The 22705-nt window shown below is 43.8% G+C and overlaps 1 protein-coding gene across 5 annotated transcripts; it reads right to left on the bottom strand.

Moving 5' to 3' along the window:
• Positions 1 to 839: 839 nt before the first annotated feature.
• Positions 840 to 22249, bottom strand: pkd1b (polycystic kidney disease 1b). Of its 5 annotated transcripts, none has more exons than XM_027008363.3 (42): positions 21985 to 22248; positions 21645 to 21825; positions 21065 to 21261; positions 20600 to 20718; positions 20315 to 20462; positions 19654 to 19919; positions 18735 to 19481; positions 18180 to 18311; positions 17740 to 17915; positions 17517 to 17653; positions 13739 to 17379; positions 13368 to 13541; positions 13118 to 13255; positions 12711 to 12993; positions 12286 to 12517; positions 11866 to 12016; positions 11502 to 11639; positions 10902 to 11040; positions 10209 to 10790; positions 9898 to 10048; positions 9536 to 9788; positions 8978 to 9173; positions 8672 to 8839; positions 8446 to 8589; positions 8001 to 8211; positions 7422 to 7545; positions 7118 to 7270; positions 6963 to 7027; positions 6705 to 6883; positions 6371 to 6461; positions 6031 to 6197; positions 5638 to 5840; positions 5083 to 5280; positions 4715 to 4863; positions 4279 to 4391; positions 4018 to 4156; positions 3689 to 3811; positions 3370 to 3544; positions 2988 to 3275; positions 2633 to 2767; positions 2186 to 2491; positions 840 to 1955 (listed from the first exon to the last, which is right to left on the bottom strand). In XM_027008363.3, the coding sequence occupies exons 1-42, from the start codon at positions 22046 to 22048 to the stop codon at positions 1149 to 1151; spliced, it is 12183 nt and encodes a 4060-aa protein (XP_026864164.2). In that variant the 5' UTR covers positions 22049 to 22248; the 3' UTR covers positions 840 to 1148. The 5 variants fall into 5 exon arrangements, with proteins under 5 accessions (XP_026864164.2, XP_026864166.2, XP_026864165.2 ...); XM_027008365.3 differs by having other exon boundaries at positions 6705 to 6880; XM_027008364.3 differs by having other exon boundaries at positions 13368 to 13538.
• Positions 22250 to 22705: the final 456 nt, after the last annotated feature.

Here is a 22705-nt window from a genome sequence, read left to right as displayed (position 1 = left end):
TGTATGTATATATATATATATATATATATATATATATATATATATATATATATATATATATATATATATATATAGAATTGCAATGTATATTTGAATTATATGTTCCTTTTAAATGTGTATGCAATATAACAAATTAATAAAAAGAGGTCACAGTAGGCACAAATGTGCTTAATCTGTACCACCTGTCAGTATTGGTGAGTGGTCACATGGGCCCTGATTTGTTATCAAATATTTTCTGTACTTTGTTTGATGCTGATTATTTGTTACCTCCATTATCAACAAGACTGGAAAACATTGCTGTGGGTTGACGTGCTGGACTCGCTGAGCTCACAACGCAAGAGTCATGCTTCAAAAGGTACCAGGAGGTAGCCACAATTATTTTGTTAAACAAAATAAATTACAGTTGGACAATTCCTTTCATATAAAATGGATGTTCCAGTCTGACTGATCTTACTTGAATGTGATTATTCCATATGTTGTAGATATTCTTTCTGTTCACTGCAGGCCAAGTCTGCATATGCAGACCGACCCACACCTTCACTATCCAGCACCACCTTTAGCATTGTAGAAGCCTCTGTACTTGTTCAACTCATATTTTAATTTAATTTTTAAAAAGAGCTTTATTATTAATACTTATGAAAATATTTAAAATATTAAGTATTTAACTAATTTGTTCTAAAAGCATCATTGGATTGATGTGCTACTTTTTCTGTAATTGAATAAAAGGTTAGAGTCTGCTCTTCACACTCAGATTAGATCTGTGGCTTTGGTTTCGTCTTGGGGAGCACATGCCCGCAACTGCTTTAGCAGCACAGGAAAAAAGACCACGTAGCCAAATGTGCAGGCCATAAAGTTCACCTGTTCCTAGTTTTCCCTGGATGCCATTTATTATTTCCCCCAAGAGATAAAATGGGCAGGAGACTAGAAAAGAAGAAGAAAGATTCTGACAAAGGAATATTTGACAATTGACATTTTCTGGGTTAGTCACTGAATTACCAAAAAGGGCCTTTAACTAATTATCATCAATATCATCATCATCATCATCATCATCATCATTATCTCTGGTATTCACATTTCAAGCTACAGTTGTCGCCTCATACACATCCCACGCCAGTGCTGCATTCCTCTTTGGGGAAAGAGGCTTTGATTTAACCCTCTGTAGTATACAAGGGACAGGTGTAGTCCTCTGTGTTGGAGGTGTCGGGGCTCCAGGCTGTCCTCTTAATGGGCATGCCTTCACTCCCAGCACCCCTTTCTCCCTCCTCACTGCGAGGTCTGGCTGGAAAAGCTCCAGGGTCCTGAGACATGGACGACCTCTGGGCAGTGTTTGCAGAGTGGCAGGAGCCTGAGTGCCAAGCCCTGCGTCTGGGGAAACCCCGCCTCTCCAGGAATTCCCGTCTCTCCGGGTCCATAGGCTGAGGCTGCTGCTGGCTCTGACTTCCTGTTGTAGCTGTAGGATGAGTTGTAGGATGAGTGGGACTCCCCAGGATAGACGACTCGGAGTGGGTGGCACGGCGACGGCAGGGAACTCCAGGGGCATCGTGGTGAGAAGATGGAAGAGTCTTCAGTCCAGTGCGCAAATTAGGCTGGTTGGGTTGTGGTAGTTTGGGGGTCAGAGCAGGCTCTGGAGTGGTTAGCAGCTGTGGTTTCTTCTGTTTCTTTCTCCTCTGGGCCTTCTGGAGCTGCAGCTCAATGTTCAGCACATCGTTGGTCAGCTGGTTGATGCGACTGAAGCCAGCGAGAAGGCTGTCCACAGAGGGCAGCAGGCGGTCCAGGTGCTGCTGCAGCTCCTGGCTGTCTGAGAGGATGGAGGTCTCTGAGGCCAGAGAGGAGGGAGAGGAGAGCAGGCGAGGCCCTGCCGGACATGAGGGCACAGACAGGATGGAAAGCTGCGAGTACTGGGACGACCTGGAGGGTGGACCCTCCATCCCCTCAAACTTCACACGGTGTCTGAACTGGATGGGACAGGAAGAACAGAGGGTCAGCTCTTTCATTCAGACCGTATGTGTATGGGTCAAGTCATTTGCCTGATATAGAACTTAACTTCAAACCAATATATGCAGGTTGGAAGAATGACTACATTAACTAATAAGCTTTGTTGTGGAATGGCCTCATGTTAAACTGTTTAGACAGGTTTAACATTAGCATTTAGACAGGTGAGGTGCTCAGCCTTCAAAGTGGGTACCTCCTTTGTCTTGCTAAGGCCCATCCACATCTTGAGTCTCTTGATCAGAAACTCCACCATCTCATAACCCTGTGTCTCCATGACCGGCCGGTACATTTCAGCCTGGAGCATCTTGTACGTGAGCATCTTGCACAGCCGCCCGAGAGCCCAGAACGCCAGCCCGAACACTGCGAGGCAATAGAGCGGCCCCAGTGCTGGATGCTGCTGGCATAGGTGATGGAGCACTGCACCACTCCTCAGCAACCCCAGCAGAGACTGGCCGGCTCGCCACCAGGTGCTAAATCCCTCCACCGAAGCTGAGAAGAGCTTATGCAACAAAACGAAGCAAAACCAAGAAGAACTGCATGGAATGTAAAAGTAAAGGCCAAGCAGAAAAAAACAACCCTTTTTCGCGCGTTATTTCCAGCTTTCGCGATGTAATGGGGCAAACAGAACAGAGCAAAATACCACGCAGCCTGTGTGGATGAAGAGAAGCTGCAGAAGCAGAAAGCCCAAGACCACGCCACAGATCTCCGAGCACGCCTGACGCAGCATCCTGCTCAGCACCACCCACCTCCGCACAAAGCGCAAGACACCCACCATCTGACAACGAACGAGCACCAAACACAGAGTAAATGAATGGATGAGAGCAAAGCTGTACTGTCTAGACTCATGAGGTCCAGGATAGGATTTCTCAAAGCAAGGTTCCTCAGTCATATAACCCTGCTGTGCGTAACCTGGACAAGCCCCAAAACTGGACCATGGACTTTGTTAAATATATAGAAATAAATAACAATTTAAAAAAAGAATGTCTATATATCACCTGCAGGGCCAGCAGATTGAGTAAGACTGCTGCGAGTTGCGAGGCACTTCGGGCCAAACCGGCCACGCCGCTGAAGCTGGTGTAGGTGTCGGGCTGGGACAGCTGGCTGGAGAGGCGGACCATGGCAGTGCACAAGAAGCCCAGGCGCAGCGAGGCCGTCGCCAGGGCCAGCAGGGCCAGCAGGAGCTGCAGCAGGCGCCGGCCCTGACTCAGGTACTGGGCACGCTCCTGGACCATCATCCGCAGCTCAGCGGTCAGGAAGCCCAACGCAGAGAGGAGCAGAAGAGCCTGGCGAAGACCACAGAGCACTTCAGAATGCCACACTTCACATTAACACAACCACTGCCGGTAGGAGCCCAGCGTAACTTGTCTTTGCTGTTACCGTTAAGGCGATGCTGAGGTCCAGTCCAGAGGAAGATGATGGGATGTGAAAGGCCTGGATGGAGATGGTGGAGAGGATCCTGCCCGACTGGCTGTTCTCCAGCAGTATGGAAACGGGCACCAGCAGCCCTGTCTGTCTGTGGTACTGCGTGAACTCAACTACCACTGCACGGGTCCTATAGAAGACACTAAATAAGTATCTAATACAAAGATTAGAGTGGCTCACTCTGTTATGTAGTATAGTTTGAAAACATATTGCTAGAAATGAACAGAAATTTGTAAGTGCAGTGTCTCTCTCTGAAGTGAAGTGTCATTCTTACTCTGCTGGGATCCAGTGTGCTGTTTGCACACCTGACAGGATGTGACTGGTGGCCATGCTGCTGTTTCTGAGCAATATCACTTCAGCCTCATTGAGCACACATGACTGAGCCTGGGTCCATGGCCTACACAGAAGGTCAGATGTCAGATGGCCCTAGTCTGCCCTACATATGTAACGTAGTTACGTATCTCAAATTTAACCAAATCTGAAGAGTATTCATTGGTGAATGTCTTTAAAAAGGTTGCAGCATACAAAATATATGGCTTATAGTGTAAAGAAGTAGCTGAGTAACCAAGTACACCGCTAGTGTCCGTAAGGGAACTACCTCACCAGGAAAGCCGAGGTGCTGAGCTGCTGGGAAGGGCCATTCCTCTCACAGGTCCAGAATTTGAACGTTGCGAAACAGGAGAAGTGAGTGTGATTGACGGCCACCTGTGTTTGGATGAATCTTTGGTGGTTTCCTCACAAACTTAACAAATTGACAAACAAAATTGATGATTAATGATACCCTCTCACAAACGCACACAATAAAAAACAAAAAACAAAAAACAAACTTGTAAAACTGCAAATGGAAAAGTTGATGATACTAACAGTTTTTTGTCTTCACACGCTGTAATCGTGATAAGCCAATCAGAGAGAGCGATGGATTGTGGTGGAGGTGTGGTGCCAAGCTCTGATCCAGCCACTGCCAGGCTTCCATCCATCTAAGTGACAGAAATAAAAACACTTTGAATTCTCTCCAATCTTTCTTCATAATAGCAACATTTCAATTATGTGCACCTTCGTGCAATGGTTCTAAATGTCTGAGTAACCCGTGTCTAACTCGCTGTTCCGTCGGCTTCTGAACCCGTGATCCTTTCTCTCGGCCAATTACTTAATCCCATCAAGAGTTGTAATAGGGATGTTCATAAAGAAGGAGACATGATAATTAAACAGAGCAGTGGGTTCCTGCATGAGGACCGCGAGTCACTGCCCTACTGAATAGACAGAAAGGGAGAGTGGAAGTGAATAAAGGGTGAAGTTTCACCCTGACAGGGCTGTTGGCTGCCCAGACCACCCTGACATGATCGAGTGTTTCACAGCAGAGTGGAGCATTCTGCCATTCCTCTCCTGGATATTCTCCTGGTAGTTCACCATCAAAACCAGCAACAGGAACAGAGTGTAGACTAGGCAATTCTGAATATGGTGTAGAAAAACAAGATACACAACTGTTATCATCCATGACACAGATTACTTCACAAGGTAACCTTTTTTTAAGTAACATTAGTATGTTAAGTGTTAATAAGAAAACCTATAAATATACTAATGTTAATCCCTTTTAATAAATGGTAAACATGTAAAAGCCAAAGGCCTGAGCACTGTGTTCAGGGGTCCTGATTGCGGGTGAGGGCTCACCCTCATGAGAGTATGGAGTTTTCGAAGTTTTCGTGCCTCCTCTTTAGCTTGTAGTAGGCCGTAGCCACAGGGAGGATGCACTTCAACTCTACAGTCTTCCTCTGTGCTCCGCACCAGGGCGTCCCAGGCCAGACGTTCCTCCACCTCGGGGTCCACTGGCTTCACCACGGCAGCGAGGTACACTGCCCGAACACATATCTGCAGGGGACATAGGGCAGAGATTTCACTGGACTCCAGGGTGGGCAGCAGTGCCAGCATGCTACCTGCGCTCTCAGAACCACTGAACCACTGCACCACTGCCATGTCAGGAATGCTGCAAGCGCATAGTATTTTCTGTACTACTTTAGGGAAAAAAGTGAACAAATCTATTCCACATGTCGCTCCAGAGTCTAAAAAAGCATTTGGAATAACATTACTGAGGATGGCTTACAAGCTAACAGTGGATAAGCGCTACTAGGAAATAGCTTGTGTCTAGGTTATGTAATGCCATTATTCCTAAGTGCTTATGGAATTGTTTATGGCTTAAGAAGTCCTTTACATCGGTACTAAGCTCACCACAAGAGGTTCAATGAGCAGAGCAGAGGTGAGGAAAGCAGACAGGAGTGAGGTAAGCCACATGAGGACCGTAGAGCTTGAGAATGCGCCCCCATATAACCCCACCATGGCCAGGCAGGTCCCCAACACCACAAACACCATCAGGTACACCACAACCAAGACCCAAGAAGGCAGTCTCAGAGCAGACCCACCACGAGGCACACCTGGATAAGCACATAAGGATCATTTTCAGATCTGTTGTGTGTGTGTGTGTGTGTGTGTGTGTGAACTTCATTGTCTCAGATATTTTGCTTTGTATGCATGTGTCACGCAACCCTGACTCGTAACATGTAACAGGTCGCTCATAAGCTTTGCTGCTGCTCAGAGTTTGGCGACGCTGTTGCCTTGGCTCACCAATGCGAGTGTTGGAGGTGGTGCTGAGCGAGTCGGCAGGGAGGCTGGGAAGGTAGGTGCTGGCCAGGCTACAGACTGACAGGGAGGAGCTGGACCCATAAAGCCCTGCCTCGTGCTTCATTTCAACCACACTCTGTTCTGATGGCTCGCTGCAGTAGCTCTCCTGACTGGAATAAACACATGGACTGTATCTGCAAATATGAGGAATATTCTTTACAGTGTTGCTAAAATAGGTTTAAAATGAGATACAGACAAATATTAAATTGGTACTAATAAAAGTAGGTGTCTGCAAGATGGTCACCAGTTACAACAGCTAGCAAAATCCAGTCTAGCCACTCACCTGTCACACAGAAAGGTCTCGTTAGGTGAACAGCGTCCACTGTCAGGTGCAGTCGGCCCTGGCAAAGCAGCAGTGGTCCTCGGATCCTCATCTGAAAGAATGCATCAAACGCACACAAATGCTTCCAGTCTGATGGTCTATTTAAACTATGCAAAGATCTGAACCTAAACTGCTTTCATAAATATCCTTCAAAAATTCAACAAAAGCTTTATTATATATTCTATCATTTTATCATTTACAATTTATTGTTTACAAAATGTAAATGACAATATTTAATACTGTATTTAATGTTATAAGAAATTGACTGATAAAAAAAAAATATAACAAAGCACACCATAGAATGGCTGGTTCTTTGGATATGGAGAACTACTATGTTCAAAGGTCAGAAGGTCAGAAGTTGAAGTAGTCAATTGTAACTGTAGAAGAGCTCGGTTTCTTTTCAGGAGCCGTGCAGGACCCGTAGACTCAGGGAGGTCACAAATGCTCTCCCCAGACGCCCACTCATCCACTCTGCTAGAAGGATGATTTTTATCAGCCAAAGCAAATTCTAAATGGCAGTACCCTAACTGCTGTCAGCTCAACACTCTCATACCTTTCGCGCCCAAAGTTTGATGTTTTCCGAGATTCACACTCCAGTTTTAGGCCATCCAAGGACTCCTTAATGAAATTCAAACACAACCATATTAAATGTTGTGATTCAGTAATCAGAAAATATATTAATGGATGAAAAATGAGGCAAAGGCTCACAGTAAAAGGGGATGCACCCTCCTGTGTGGAGGACCCAGGGCCTTGAGTCAAGGACAGGAAGGACGAATAGGAGAGAGCCGCGTGGCTGAGGTTCACGTCCATCTCTACTGTATCACCAACGGGGGAAGGGGGAAGAGAGCGCTCCATTACCACCTGCAACAGTCACCAACGTGCGCATTATTACCAAACCCTGATAAGGCCAGCAATATAGCACATATATTAGTATTACAGTATTAGACATCATTGTGTACTTATGATAAATGGAAACAACGAGAAGGTGGCACATGCAGAAGAATTTCCATACCTTGCTTTTTGTCATCCTGAAAAGGAAGGTGAGGATAAATTGTAGAGGGAACATCAGAACAGCAACTGTCATTCCAACTAGTACGGTCTCTAGGTTCATTAGCATGTGCTCAGCAACTGGACCACTGCATTGACAAAATAACATTGAACAGGAATTTATTCATTTCAGTCATAAGTGGCAAAAACATCATACGATTACATTTAAAATCATAACCGTCATAAAATGTTCAGGTGTCTACAAGAGTCGTGTACAATTTTATGATGATCTTTCACCTATGATGCTTTTGGTTAATTTATCCCTTCGATTCATTTGCTACTATTTATGAACTGCATATTGGTGTTAGCATAACCATGCAGGGATAACATGTCATTGAACAGTCCCAGTAACATTTACCTGCACATTACACACTACACACTGTTTTCCCCGATTCAACACAGTGGTGAATGATTAAACTTTTCATGCAATCAGGACAAGCAGTCTGAGAGCAGGGGAGTGTTCAGCAATCAAGCGCTTGTGGAGCGAGAAAAGCAAGCGCCCACCGCTCTGCTCTGGTCATGCGGGAGTGGTTCAGGCTGGTACCTGCTGCTCCTCGAGCCCACTGATCCGTACCACACTGCCCCAGCAGCAAGGTACAGGTGCACCAGCAAGGCAGAGCAGGTCACTCTCTGAGCCCGGCTGAAGGTGCTGTGAGCTGGACGTTCCCATAAAGACAGCCAAAGGTGGTGCTCTCGCAGGCCAAAGTGCAACTGTGCACGCAAAATTCTTCCAAACTGCTGCAGCTCCAGGGGGCCTGCAGAAAACACAATACATTTTTGCAAACTCTATTATACAGAGCAACTTCCATATTTATCAGTGTGATGGTATTTGTGCTCCTTGCTCCCTGGGGTTCCAACCCATAAGCTTAGTGTGGCTAGCAGTAAGTTAATGAGGCCTTCAGTGTAGAGACAAAGAACAATGCTGATCATGCCATCTTGACGACCACAATGGTTTGGACAAAACAGAACCAAATGATATTTCTTCTTACAAGTGGCCAGCACCACTTTCCGGACCATTCCAGAGTTATTCTCATTCTCTACAGACAGCCAGTCCTCCACCAAGAAGAAGAATAAGTTATCCATCTGCATATCCCAGACTATCACATGCTGTAGATACCAGGAGGGCTCCAGACCTGGGACACAGACGAAAGGGCACTATATGTTTATTTTTGGCCAGGTCAACAAAAAGAGTAAGCGTTACACAACAGACTTCACCTGTGTTATCATGCCAGATGCATATTTTCCAGATTTCTCCCAAGTTGGCATCAGTTTCTACCTGAAAGTCATCCAAACCATTCCTCTGAAATGCTCCCTCTCTCCGCAGGTGACGCGAGCCGCTTTTGTTTAGACCATACAAGCTAATTCCTACATGAGCAGAGGTACCTGTAGGTGACATGGAGACAGGACCTGTGTGTTCCTATGAATGTCATCAGTTGAACATATAAGTGTAATTCTATGAATAAATAGACACATCTGATTATAAGCTACACCTAATGCGTTAGACGTTTACACTTCACTCACCAGACCCTCTCTGCCAGCCTGTTTTGACCAATACCCGGTAGCGATAGCGACCCGGTTGACCACACAGGGGTACACAGCTTAACCGCACACTCTCCACGTGGTCAAGTTTGTGGGCAATGAGACCAACCAGCAGATGAATCAAGAGTAGAACTCCACACACTATCCCCACAACCACGTTCCTCGCCGGCCTGTCTGACTGCAAAAACATGATCCCTCACTGGAATGTGTGATATGTACAACATGTGCTGCTCTTGGGACACAGAGCTGGTTTTACGGGCATGGATTAAACCCCGTTATGGACTATGTAATAGTTCAAGTGGTAAAGAAGTTCTGCAAAAATATATATATATATATATAATTTATTTATTTATTTAGGTGGTATCTTGTAATCTTTTAATCACAGTCATACTTTGTTATATGAACAGTTCAGTACTCGCAGTCATACTTGTAATCAAAGGAACACATGTGCTGCAAACACAGTGGGGAAAACCCCACAGTGGGGAAAAGCAGTCCCAGGTGCAGCTATGCTGACTAGGGGAAACTAAGAGATGGACCCACTGGAGGCAGAAGCACGATGGCATCGGGGTGGACGAACAGGCTGGCCCCGAAAAGGGTGAGGTGACGGGTGAGGCAGTGGGCTGCCCTGGGGTTGCTGCTGCTGAGCACGCTCAGGCCCTCTGTGCTCCAGCGTCTCTGCTCCATGCTGAAGAACTGACACAGTGAGCCAAACACACAGGTGGAGATGAGCACCTGCGCTCCGTCCACGCTGCTGCTCAGAGTCACATACAGGTCCTTAGCAGAGCCGTTCAAGCTGGGGTTGACGTTTGGATGTAGAAATGACCTCAGGTTAGACAATAAGACCAGAGCATTACCACAGTGATATACTATATGTTTATTGGGTTTAGAAAAGAATAACTCACAGCGGGGTAAGAAAGATCGTATGATCCATTGAAGGAACATCAGCAGAGAGAGAGAGTGTGAGCTCCTGAATGAGGGTTTGCTGGGACAGCAGAAAGCTTTGTTGATCAGCCACAGTGATGCTCAATTGTCCAGAGCTTTTCTGACCAGTACCTGCCAGTAAGTATAATAGTAAGAATACATAACATAATATGTAATTAATTTGGAAAAAAAATGACAACACAGATGCATCATGGATGACGGTGGGGTGAGCATTATAGCCATAATGGTATAACCACAGTGGTGAAGAAGGTATAGTTTCTGAGGATGTTACCTTGCATCAAGCTGAAATTAAAGGCAATAAAGAGTCCAGCATGAGGGTCTGTCTTGACAGCTTTGACAGTGAAGTTCACACTGCCTTTCTGTGGCAGGCTGATATTAACCCTCGGGGAGAACTCGGCCTCCTGGTTGTGCAGAATGACATGGATGGCGGTGCCTGATGTGAGGTTAGCTATGGGGATGGGCAGACCCTCTGGTGTAGCAAACTCCACAGCTGCTAGTGTGGTGGAGATTGGCGGCTCCGCCGCGGAGATGAAAGGGTTCCCCCGAGGCTGCATGACCAGGAGAATCTGAAGGACTTCCCCTCTCTCTTTCCTCAGCTGGGAGCTGAGCGCTGGGGGCACGTGGAACTGGCAGCGACGGGAGTGAGCTGTACACAGCAGGTTTGATGTTGGGTCGCCCCTGAAGCCCACGGCATGAATCTGCGGAAGCCGCAGGGAAACGGGCTCCTCACCGGGCATCCGTGACCACATTAAGGAGCGCATGAGCTCACCTGCCTGTTTCAAGGCTGACAAGACCATTTCTGAAGTGGCTGCATTTGTGTTCTTTTGTTTTTCAACCGTAGTCATGAAGCTGCCTGCAATATGAACAGATTTAAAGGGAGTAGAGCCATAGTCAGCCTAACACTGCACGCTGCGCCTCTTATTTCAAACGCCACACTTTCCATGTGCATCATACGAGCGCTTACTGAGAACTTTCAGAATGTTTCTTCCAGTGTCTATTGGGGTGACATCTCCTTGTCTGGTTTGCTCTCTGATCACTCTGATCATCTTCCTCATGGCCTCCACAATGTTAGTGTGAGAGTCTCCATACTCTGCAGGAACAGCCTACAGGAGAGTTGAAAAGCTAGCTTTTCCAGCTTTGAAGAACAGAATATGTGATGACTTATATATATTAAGAGAATGGGTATTATATAGTGTATATATAATACAAGAGGAAATAATAGACATAGAAGGTCATGTATAAGGTCATTACAGTGTCAGCTACTGTGAGTCACCATTGATTTTTAATTTCTTTTCTTAATGCTCTTCTTCCTACATATTTTGAGCTACCATAGTTGTTTTTAATTTCTTTAGTTATTCCACCCAAGCCACTACCAGATGTCTGTATTCGGGGGGGCGGTACTCTATATTCCCTGTAGGATGATGGTAAGACAGAAGCTCTACTGGAAAGTGCTAACCCTCTGGTGCTGGGACTGAATTATTGCTAAATCTGGAAGAGTGGTGGCCATTTTCCTGCGCCTTAGGGGAGCAGCTGTGTTTTCAGTGAATGCAATTAAAGCAGAGACCACAGTGGCGTGAGCCAGAGCTGAGCTGATCTGTGCAGCATCCTGGAGGGAAGTCACGGAGAGAGAGGCCAGCACTCGGAGCACGCTGCCTCGTATCTGCATTCTGTCCTCAGCGTCTTGGACACTGACAACCTCTAACTGTAGAAAAGCAGATAAAAGATTGTTTTTTAAAATATTAATTTCAATATACAGTTTTTTTTTAAAACCATCAAGATCATGATGAAAATAACTACATTGCTTTTTCATGCTGAAGCATCACCCCAGAGAAAAAAACATTTTAATTTTAAACCTGGTCTTCTATTGATTGGACCATGTTGCTGTGAACATGAAGTGATCACTCGTGATGTCTGCAGACCCTACTGACCTGGTTCAGATGGCTGGTTAGGGCTGTAGAGTACAGCAGCACATCCTGGGGTTTGCCCTGCTGCAGCAGAGCCCAAAGGTCTCTCTGACTTTTCTTCTTCAGCCTTTCTGTTGTTCCTGGCACACTCACCGGTAACACCACCCACAGATTCCTGTATTTAGTAATGAAGATGGATTAAAACACAAAATGGATTAGTCCTGCTCCTCGAATACACCCCATGTCACCTATTAGTCTTTTCCTTACTTAGAAAACATGATCCAACCCATCAGTTAATAAACAAGTCCTTCATGATGGGTACAGAGGAAAAACTGCAAAATTGGAGCAGTAGAAATGCTAAAATGTGCTGTACATGAATTGTAAGCAAGAACCAACAGTAAATGTGCTGGTTTTCTTTTTCAGTAGTGTCTGTGTCTCACACACCTTCTGAGAGCAGTGACTTTGGCCCCCATATTGTCCTCGATCTGTAGCAGTACAGTTATAATGGAGGTATTATCACCTGTTCTAGCACTGCCAAGGGGCATCATGGACTTAAATGTGTGTTGGGTGCCTCTGTATAGGGTTATGAAGGAACACTGTGGTCCAGGGTCTTCACATTGTGCTGCCTGAAGGGAGTATATTATCTGAGCAGACTTACTGTCTTCATTCACCCAGCCTGTCAATATAAGAGCAGACACCAAGAACTTGTGTTTGGTCAAACTGTAAATCTAAACTAAGTTTAAACAAATGGTCTGTAGATAATAACTGTAAATGTGTTGTCCACACTTCATCCATTTACTCTCTTATAACAATAAAGAAATGCAAATTGGTGAAGCTGAAGTCTACAACACAAGGAAGCATCGCGGTACCTGAGCAGTTGAATGAGACCATATTTTGCAGAAGCTGAACAGAATCTTCTGATGACAGAGTGCAATTGCCTCTCTGGGGTGGGAGGTTTGGTGTTACAGCAATACCAGCTGATCCCCATAGACCAGTAGAAGGTTGGGACACATTCAGACTGAATACATATTCCCATCCAATTCTCAGCACGTCAGGCCTGATAACAAGGTCAGGATTGCTGTCTCCAGTTGTGGTTGTAACTTCATTTAGGTGCAGAACTTCCCCTCTTGTATTCTCTGCAGTCCACTTATACTGTTTGGTAAAGAATTGTTGAATTCATTAAAATAACAACAGTTTGGAAGATGATGCAAGTATGCATGTCAGTAGGTATCAGAACACATTTGCTGTGCACAGAAAAGGATAGAATTTCTAATACCTGAAGAGTGCCATTGCACAGAGCACAATGTCCAGACAGAACAGTAGGATGGCTGAGACTAACATATGAAGAGAACAGTAAACTGCAGGATACACACTTCACAGTCACAGGAAGCATGTCTGCTTCATACACTGTTACCTATGTGAACAAAAACATTGGCATAAACAAGATACAGCTGTGTTCATATGAAGCAGCTTATAGAAATTCATAACATCATCTGATGTAAGGGGTTATGTTAGACAGCACTCACACTCTGCTTGGTGGAGACAGGTGACCTGCCATCTTTCTGAACTGTTAGTGTGATTTGGTAGACCGTGGCCAACTTCAGGACGTAGCTTGGCAAAATGAGGGTGCTGCTGTTCAGCTGAATAGGCTGGTCAGTGTGGAAGGATCCTGGAGCGTGAGATACTGTGGTGCTCTGCTGCTGGACACATTATTTAAGAGTTTGAGTATGTATACAATTATTTTATGTTGTTAGAATAGGCCAAACATGAGAGGTTAGAGTAAGTTTATATCAAGAATTACTTAAGAAAGTGTTGATGTTTTTGCTACTTATGTCCAGATTGCTCACAAAAGCAGTCAAAAAGTATTATGAAATGTGATTTGGTTCATGAGGCTCACCAGTGTAACATTCCACTGAAACTGTAAGAGCTTATCCTCCTCTACTCCACAGTCAGGATCATAAGATTCTGTTCCATCCAGTACCAGGTCATTCTGGCTTGACCAGAGTCGGTGAGATCCACCTCTGATCAAGGGCACCAGTGGACTGTAGATAACTGATACCTTGATGGTCTTGTGCTGTCGCAGGGGTGTTCCTTGAAACCTAGTAGTAAACTTCACACAGTAGTCCCCTACTACAAGTGTATGCCTTGGAAGAAAGAGGAGTGGTGTGGTAACATCCATCAAACTGTCTAATGGCACTTTATTCTCTATGCAGTTTGAATCATGGAAGATCTCCCAGAGATAGGTGGTCTTATAAGAGGCACAACCATTGAGGTCCACGATTGCTTCAAAATAGTTTGGCCTGGACCCAAAAATCTTCGATTGCTCTTGGATTAGGGTGACTTGAGGCTGAATGCAGTCTAGTGTCCTAACCACAACTGGCATCTGTGCAGAAATCTGGCTCACATTATTGAAAACAGTTACTTGCACTACAAATCTGCCTTCAGCAATGTATCTGTGGATGGCCCTATTAGACTTTGCAACTTTGATTGCATCATCAGAGTCGCCAAAGTCCCACCTGAACTCAAGGTCACTGCCACTGTCTGTGAGGGCAAGAAAAGTGACAAGCTGATCTATGAAAGGTCCCTCTGGGTAGCCAGCAAGCCTGACTCCCTTTACTGGCCACTGAACAGTTGCTGTTTTTGTAATGGATTGTGAACAGAAGTTGGTGCTAGCTTCAACTGTCACAGATAGGGAGCCATTGCTAGATGGTGAAAACAGGACATTTTGCCCAATTTTTTGTGAGGTATTAAAACCATCTAAACTGAAAGTCCACTGATACGTGACTTCAGATTTCGTGCTAACTGATGCTTTGAAAATGAATGACTTTGATGCCTCTAAAGCAGCAGAGCAGCAGTTAATTAAATGAAGGCCCTTTATTTTTTCCATGACCTGTACGGTCACACTTGTGAATGAAAAACTGACATGATTTTTAGCAATTGCTTTGACTATGTGGTTTCCGACAGGAAGAGATGCGGTGGTAAAAACTTCCTGAATGCTTAGGGAGGAATTCCAACTTGAAAATATCAAGATGAACAAAACTCCACTTCCTTGAGAAACAGATGGCGTGAAAGTGACTGGTTCATTCTCACAGATAATAGGCTCACTAACTCTTAAATTAAGACCTTGGATGGCATCCTGCACTGTTATTATGTGTGACACTGTCTGCCAACTAATGTCATTTGAGGCATTTAGTGTTACACAGTTTTCCCCTACATCCCTAAACGAGTAGCTTACTGTTTGATTGTTACCTAAAATAATCACGTTTCTTCCAGGAAATGCCACAGTCCACTCCCAATACAGAACATTTCCTTTTTTGATAAACCCATGGAACTGCAAGAAGCTGTTTGATGTAAAAAAGAAAGGATGTGTTTTTCCATCCACTTCAAAATCAGTTCCAGAGACATCCTCCAGAACTCTGAATTGTTTAGTGGCATCAGCAGAGCCAAGTGTATTGGCCACTGACACTTTTACGTTAAAAATACCAGTGGCTTTGAATATGTGAAAAACAAAAGGCACATCTGAAGTTACAGGAGACCGGTCAGAGTCAAGAAACCATATATACTGAAGGTCTGTCCCAGTCTTCGCACTCACTGATATCTTGACAGGTTTTCCGCTTGCTACTACATACTCTGGTGTTGAGATATTCACCCCAGAAATGCGCTCCACTGCTCTCAGTGAAATGTTGCTATGCACTTTGCCAAGGGCGTTGGAGACTGTTAGTTTTACAGACACATCACCTGAGTTATTTGCTAAGAATTTAAAATGTTCACCTTCACCAACTGTTCCATTAAGTCCATCTTGATAAGCCAACCACTGAAATGTCAAGCTGGAGCCATATTTTACAAAGGCTGTGAATGTGATAGTCTGCTTTGTAGGAAAATATCTCATAGATATAAGCATCTGGCTTGTAATTTTCACACCACGTATTCTTTCTACCACCACAATTGAAGTTGAATTTTCCATTTTACTGACAAGATTCTCTACTGTGACTTTAACCTCAAAAACCCCTGCCTTGGGAAACACATATCTGTTCTCTGACATTCCAAGTCTTGTTGGAAAGAGGGGATCCACTGTCCAGTAAAAATGCACATTGTCCATGACATTGCTTACAACAGTGAATACTGTTTCTTGGCCTGCTTCTACCAAATGCAGATTAGTATGAATTACTAGACTAGATATAGGAATTTGTACTTCCATGTAAGCATACACAGACTCTTGGCTAACTGCATTAGAAACTGAAGCAGTGACACGAAAGCTACCAGATGAAGTGAAAGCATGTGTTTGATTTTGGCCTTCCTTCCTTAGGGTGCCATCTCCAAAGTCCCATTCAATAATTCCATTATTTTGGCTTGGTTCAGTCCAAAAATAATAAGACTCATTGACCTTAAATGCATCTGTGGTACCTTGACGTTGTATAGACAGCTTTAATACAGGCTGTTGAACAAAAATAGTGGCATTTGCTATTTTGTGGCTGACTTGGTTATGTGTGAGTACCATGATTTCATGCATTCCTTCCTTTGAAAAAACAAAGCAGTGATGTGATTTTCCATGGACTGGAGAGTCACTGGATGAGCTGTTATACCACAGAAATTGGTAACCATTGCCACCAGTGGGAAGTACGGACACATTCAAACATATCTCTTCACCCACTGCTACAGTGTTCTGGGCTAAGTGAAGACTCAAATCTGTGATTAAGGCTTCAACACACACGTTAGACTGATAATGTGTGAATCCTGCTTGGCTGTAAACAACCACATTAGTAAGATAATTCCCAGAGCCAGAGAAAGTATGAGCAACCTTGGAGGTTCCTCTCCTCACAGATAAAGGTGTCCCGTCTCCAAAACTCCAATGGAAAGTTAGTAAAGAGACATTTCCAGTCACCAGTGTCTGAAGAGTTATTTCCTTCCCACTTGCAATGCAGTCAAATGGAAGGATTGCTTGAATAGACAGCTTATAGATTTCTACATTGATTGACTGTGTTGCTGTGCTGACAGCATTAGTAACAGTTACACAAACAGTGTAGTTTCCTTCAGACCTGTAGATGTGGGAGATCAAGCTCTTGGGGAGGTCATTAAACACTGACCCATCACCAAGCTCAAAGGTCCATCTGAGACCGGTGCCTGTAGACACTGTTCCGCTAATTTCAGTAACAGAATTGAGTTCATTTGGTCCATTGTAACTCAGAAAAAGACCTGAGATGGTTTCAGCAACTTCAATAGTCATCCAGGCAACTAGCCTTGACAGGCCATTATTGGCACAAACTGAAACATTGTACACACCAGCTGCCTTAAAAGAATGCTTGATTGTGTTATGAGCTCCTGTGATCTCCAGGGGGCCACTGCCAAAGTTCCATGTATAGAGTATACCATATGATGATGACAGTGAAGAAGCTTCAAAAAGAACAGTTTGGTTGACTTTAGGGATTGTTGGCAGTGATGAGACCAGTAGCCTTGTCAGTGGAGACCGCACTGTAATTTGCGCCGCCTTTTCAATGTGGTCATATTTATTTTGGGCCTGTATCCTCAGTGTATATTCACCTTGCATGAAGTGGAAAATAACATTTTTAATGGGAATAAATTACTTGTATTGATTGCAGCTACAGTAATTTTTTCCAGGCCTTCTATGAGTCATAAAATTATAGAATATTATAACCTATATTCCATATAGGTTTTACCTGGATTTGTGTAAGTATGCTGTGCAGAGTCTTCCAGATGCATCTGTGTTGTAGTCAAATCTAGAAGATTATTACTTCTCTCTAAAGGGGCAGAAACTGTGTGATTCACACAGGGAGAACTATCACCAAAATCCCACCTGCAGAAGACCAGAAGTCAAATCAAAAGTCTGTTTCTGTATTTCAAAACAAAAACTTATATAGCTGATAAAAAATAATTGCTGACCTTATTGTAACACCTATGGAGATGTCCATTTGAAGTCTCAGAATGTAGATATTGGATGTGTTCACAGCAATAGCATCCTCCTTGAAGAGTAAATCTAAGTTGGATAATGGGGCCATTGCATCAGCTGATATCTTGACCTCTATGAACTGAGAGCTAACAGGATTCTCTGCAGTCACCTAATATAGATAGAATAACACAGATGTGAATATTTATGTTGCAAATGTAAGCTTTGTGCTTTTATTAGATTTTATCCTTGGCCTTAACATTTCTAGCTGACATGTGTGAACATATACGTGGATGCCTACGTTGATATTGCAGCATGTTTACCTTTTTCAAGTGTTTTAATTGTTTTAATTGGCTTATTGATGACAATGACACATAAATCTCAGTTTACAATTATACAAAATCATAGTTGCAAGTTGTCATCACAGAATGTTTACCTTAAGTATATGCCCTCCTGGCTTCTTGAAAACTACAGTATAAACCTCTCCTGTGTGGGCAAGCTGGACAAGGTTATCGATAACCCAAGTGTACTTCATGGATGAACCAGTGGCCACAGCTGCTGTAAACAACTGTAGAGAAACCGACAAACCACAAAGGCAGCCCAAGATAATCTAATGAATATTAGAAATCTTAGATTCAAGTATGACATTTCCAAGAACATTGAATTATGAACCATGTAAATATCTTAAACCAGATTATCTCAATCCATTCCTCTAGGACCATCCCAATACATCCTGATATTTACCCTGGCCTGGCCCCATTCACACTTTGTCCAGTATATAAATGGCTCTGCTCTGTATGATTACTTGGTTCTAGTTTAATGTCCTAAATAAAACAAAAACCTAGTCTGGTTCCGGACTGGATTGAGTGCAATCTGCGGACTGGATTGAGCACCTTCAATCTAAATTCATCAGTCTAAAGTGCTTGGCAGTAGCCTATCTGTTAAAAGGTTCTGAAAAAATCTGTAGGCATGAGAACATGTATATCTGTACCTGCGGTATGTCCACCAGAACTCTGTGGAAGCCCTGTGGCTCTATGTGAAGCCCTGTCAGGAGAATATGAGCTTGTAGCTTCACACTCAGTGTCTGTGAGTTCAACTTGTTGGATGCAGTAATATTGAGAGTTTGTTCTCCTTGGCTATAGAGCGTGACATAGGCATAAGAGAACCTCGTATCAGGTGTGTCCCTCTCACAAGCTCCCTGGAGTTTAAGCATCTCTGGTGGACAGGACAGTAGGAAAGGGATCCTTGTCTTAGACACTGGGGCTGACCATGCACTTGTAGCATTGTAACCTGAAAGGATCTTGATGATTATTAGCGTTGGGACATTCACTGGCAGGTGTATCAGGTTGTCTTCACCAGGCTTGGGGTGCAGGACACTCATCCCTGAGACTGGGGTCTGTGCATTGACCAAACTGGTAGCTGGTGTGGTGGTGACCATACCAAACTCACTTTTTGTGCTGTTCAGCACTAGTGAAACACCATAGAGATGCATAGTGTCCTGGTAGATGAGCCTCAGGTCGCATACCACGCCATCCACCCACCGGCCTCTGTCCATTGCGCCAGTGAGACCGGCCTCCAGCCAGCCTCCCCACTCCGGTCCTGGCAGGGAAAGGTAGCTCTGACGCCAGCCAGAGTCAGAGCCACTCACACAGTGCAGGAAAGCGCCTGCTTGTCTGCTGTGCTGCACTGCTAAGATGTCATCTGGATAGACAAGGATCTGCTTTTCTTGGAATGTTACCTACATTAATGAGGAAGAAAAGTTGGGATTATTTTTTTTAAATAACTTTAGAAAAAGCACATTACTTAGTATGAATGTGTACCTTTTCCATTAGTGTCTGAATTCATGCCTCATTTTAAACAGTGAGCCTCTGTAAATGCATGTCAGATGTAAGCCAAGAACAGCCTCTCACCTTGAAATGAACACGCTCTGAGGCTGGGGGGATTTTCAAAGATACATCTGCCACTATGTGGTAGAAAGGAGCCACTGCAGAGTAGCGGGGTGGCAGGGGAAAGACCCGTCCTCCAGTGGACGAGTGGTAAGTGCTGCATGGTCTGGTGACTGGCAGGCAGCTCTCCAGCAGGGGGCACCAGTACTGTCCACTGGTACAACCACCAGTGGTGTTGCACAGAGGTACTGGGTGGCAGCAGCTGAAGGGGTTGGAGAGAGAGCTGCAGCCTGAAAGAGAGAGAGACACAAGGCAAGGTACTGAGGAGACTCCTGAGAAGGCTCTTTGCTGAATAATTAACACAATTAACACAATATGTATTTATAACATTTAGTTTCAAACATAATGAACAAGAATAGTTGAACTGAACAATGAACAGTTTTCTATTTAATCATATTTAATTTTATTATATTTTCTATTTAAATCAATTTTCATTTATCTATGTGAATGTTTATTTATTTATTTATTTTTACAAAAACATTCCTGGGGTGATGGATCTCAGGATTTAAGGAGCTTGATTATTTAATTATTTTATGTATGTGTAAAGCACGTTGAATTTTTTACTGTGTATAAAACGTTCTATACAAATAAGAGCTGCCTGTGCTTTCATTGCTCTCTGTCTTACCGGGGGGCACTAGGTGATGACTCAGGCTGCAGTAGGGTCTTAAGATCTGCACTTTCACCATTGTGATCTGCTGACTGGGCTGAGATACCAAATCTACAGAGAGCACTTGTCCTCCATGACTAAACCATAGTCCTGGGAACAGCATCATCTGCACAGGCAGTGCAGGATCGGGTTAAACAAACAATCAAACAAATAAGTGAAGTAACATAGTGCAGCTTTGACAACGTCCTATCCGTATGATGGTGCAGTTTGTGAAGTCTGCTGCCTTCGTCTGTCTATACCTACTTCGACTCTACGCTGTTCAAGATCAGGTGCTGAAGGTAGTGGGAGCAGCAGGGCCTGTGTGTATGTGCTGGACATCAGTGGCACTCCTGCCACAGAGCTGTCCAGTGTTGGCAAAGGCACTTTATTGGGGGGGGAGCAACATAGAAGTGCTATCAGTTCAGCGCTTTTTTTGTTAGATGCCAGATTGCTGTCATAATTGCTTTGTAATGGACTTCTAATGTCTCCATCTGTTATTTTATTCTCACAGAAAGCTTTTGTTATAGGCGAGTACACAACCCAACACTAGAGCGAAAGTAAATAGTCCTTCAGTAAATAATTAAAAATCACCCCATTACTCCATTGCAAGCTTTCCAAAGGCAATTGTGAAAAGTCATGGATGAAAAGGACAAATTTACAATGTGGTACTACTTACTTTTTTTAAACACTTTTACGTGACACTGAGGCATTCGGAATATTTGCCGGTACCTGACATTTCTTTCCCACAGATGAAGCGATGCTCTTGGTTACATGGGCCACTCATCCACTGTCCCAAAGCCAGAGCCATCTGAGGACAAATCTCCTGCTCTTCATCTCCGTCTGGAGAGCTTTCAGCTCCTGGCCCACTGTGCTGATGTGGATTTGTGGTGACTCCATTTCTCAGCCAAACCAAAGCAGGTACTTCTCTGAATGTATTGAGTAGGCAAACAGATCTGTTACCACAACTACAGGGATGATTTGATGACTATTATAACAAAGAACAGCAGCAAGATTCCAAGCTCATTCTTCAGTTAGTAATCTTTAAGCTTATCATTCAGTAACTATTATTAATTACTCATTTACTACTATGAAACTAATATGAAAAATGTATAAATACATATAGAGAAGTAGTTAAAATTGAATTTGCTTTCCAGAGAATGTTTCAGACAGAGGTCCTTCATCAGCTGTGCAAGCAAAGTGATTCTGAAGTTGTAGGAAGAGGAAACTTACAGTTTAAGAATGAATCTAACTTGCACATCCTACACAAAATAAAAAATAAACACAATCTCTACACAGAGCAATATCTTACAACTGAAATGTGTTTTTTATAAAGTTCTGAATGTTTGCTTTGTCCACCAGTGCAAGGTCTCCTCCTTTCACTCTCTGACAAATGTTTCTTCCATGCAACCATGTTGATGCAGATGTTGGCATCCAGTAACAGTGTAAACTGTCTCGGTCAATCTGAGCTCCTTTTGCGCAAAAGTCTTCATCTAGAGGACGATATTAATGTTTTCACAAATCTGTAAATTCATTAATTTATTTTGTATGCATCAATATAAATGCAGGCCATGGTAGATGGTGCACTTTGGCAATGCTGCCATTCAGAACTAGCTGCACTCCCAGAGAGAAAAGCTGTTTATGCATCTCACCACAGGAGCAGCTTGTCACTGCACCAAGGATCCACACGGAAAGCAGAGGCACAATAGCCGCCATGTTATTTGAGTCCAGAGTAGATCATGACCACAACTGTGAGTGCCTCAAATGAAAGCCGTTATATCCATTTCTCGGTCTGTCCACTGATCCTCAGCAGACACTGTCTCCTTAGCCCTGCTGCTCAGTGTCTTTCATCCCTATAACATTCACTCTGTTGTTCTCCACCTCCCCCTGAAATAGTGTTTTCCATTTCCACAGGGCTCTGCCCTGTCCTCGTACCGCTTTGTTTCCCCTTTTCTTCCTTTTGCTCAGTGACTTATTAGCCTTGTGTTCAGCACAGCTTTGCCCCACACCCCCTTTAAAGTACTTGGATGACTTTTGGTTTGTCTCACAGCAACAGGCATAAGACTGAAGAGGACAGAAGAGTCCTCATTAGCATGCTATAAAATATCTCTCTGGTGAATAGGCAATTAAAGGTACTCATCCACATTTAAAGTCATCAACTCCTCCATGAACACCTAAAAAATAGGTCCCTATGAAAAAAAGTCAAAAGTCAGATTTTATATATTTAAAGTAATGCATGATTTGCAGTGTGGCACTAATATTTTTCTTTTGTGAAACCTCCCAATGAAGGCCAATATAATCTAAAGCAATAGGTTTAAAAATGGAAATTTAAATGTAAAAGCCTCCAGTAAGCATTATAGGAAAGACTCCCTG

This window comes from Electrophorus electricus, chromosome 15 (genome assembly GCF_041902795.1).
Source record: "Electrophorus electricus isolate QZ-2024a chromosome 15, ASM4190279v1, whole genome shotgun sequence".
Classification (NCBI taxonomy): Eukaryota; Metazoa; Chordata; class Actinopteri; order Gymnotiformes; family Gymnotidae; genus Electrophorus; species Electrophorus electricus.
This window is presented reverse-complemented; position numbering and strand designations above follow the sequence as displayed.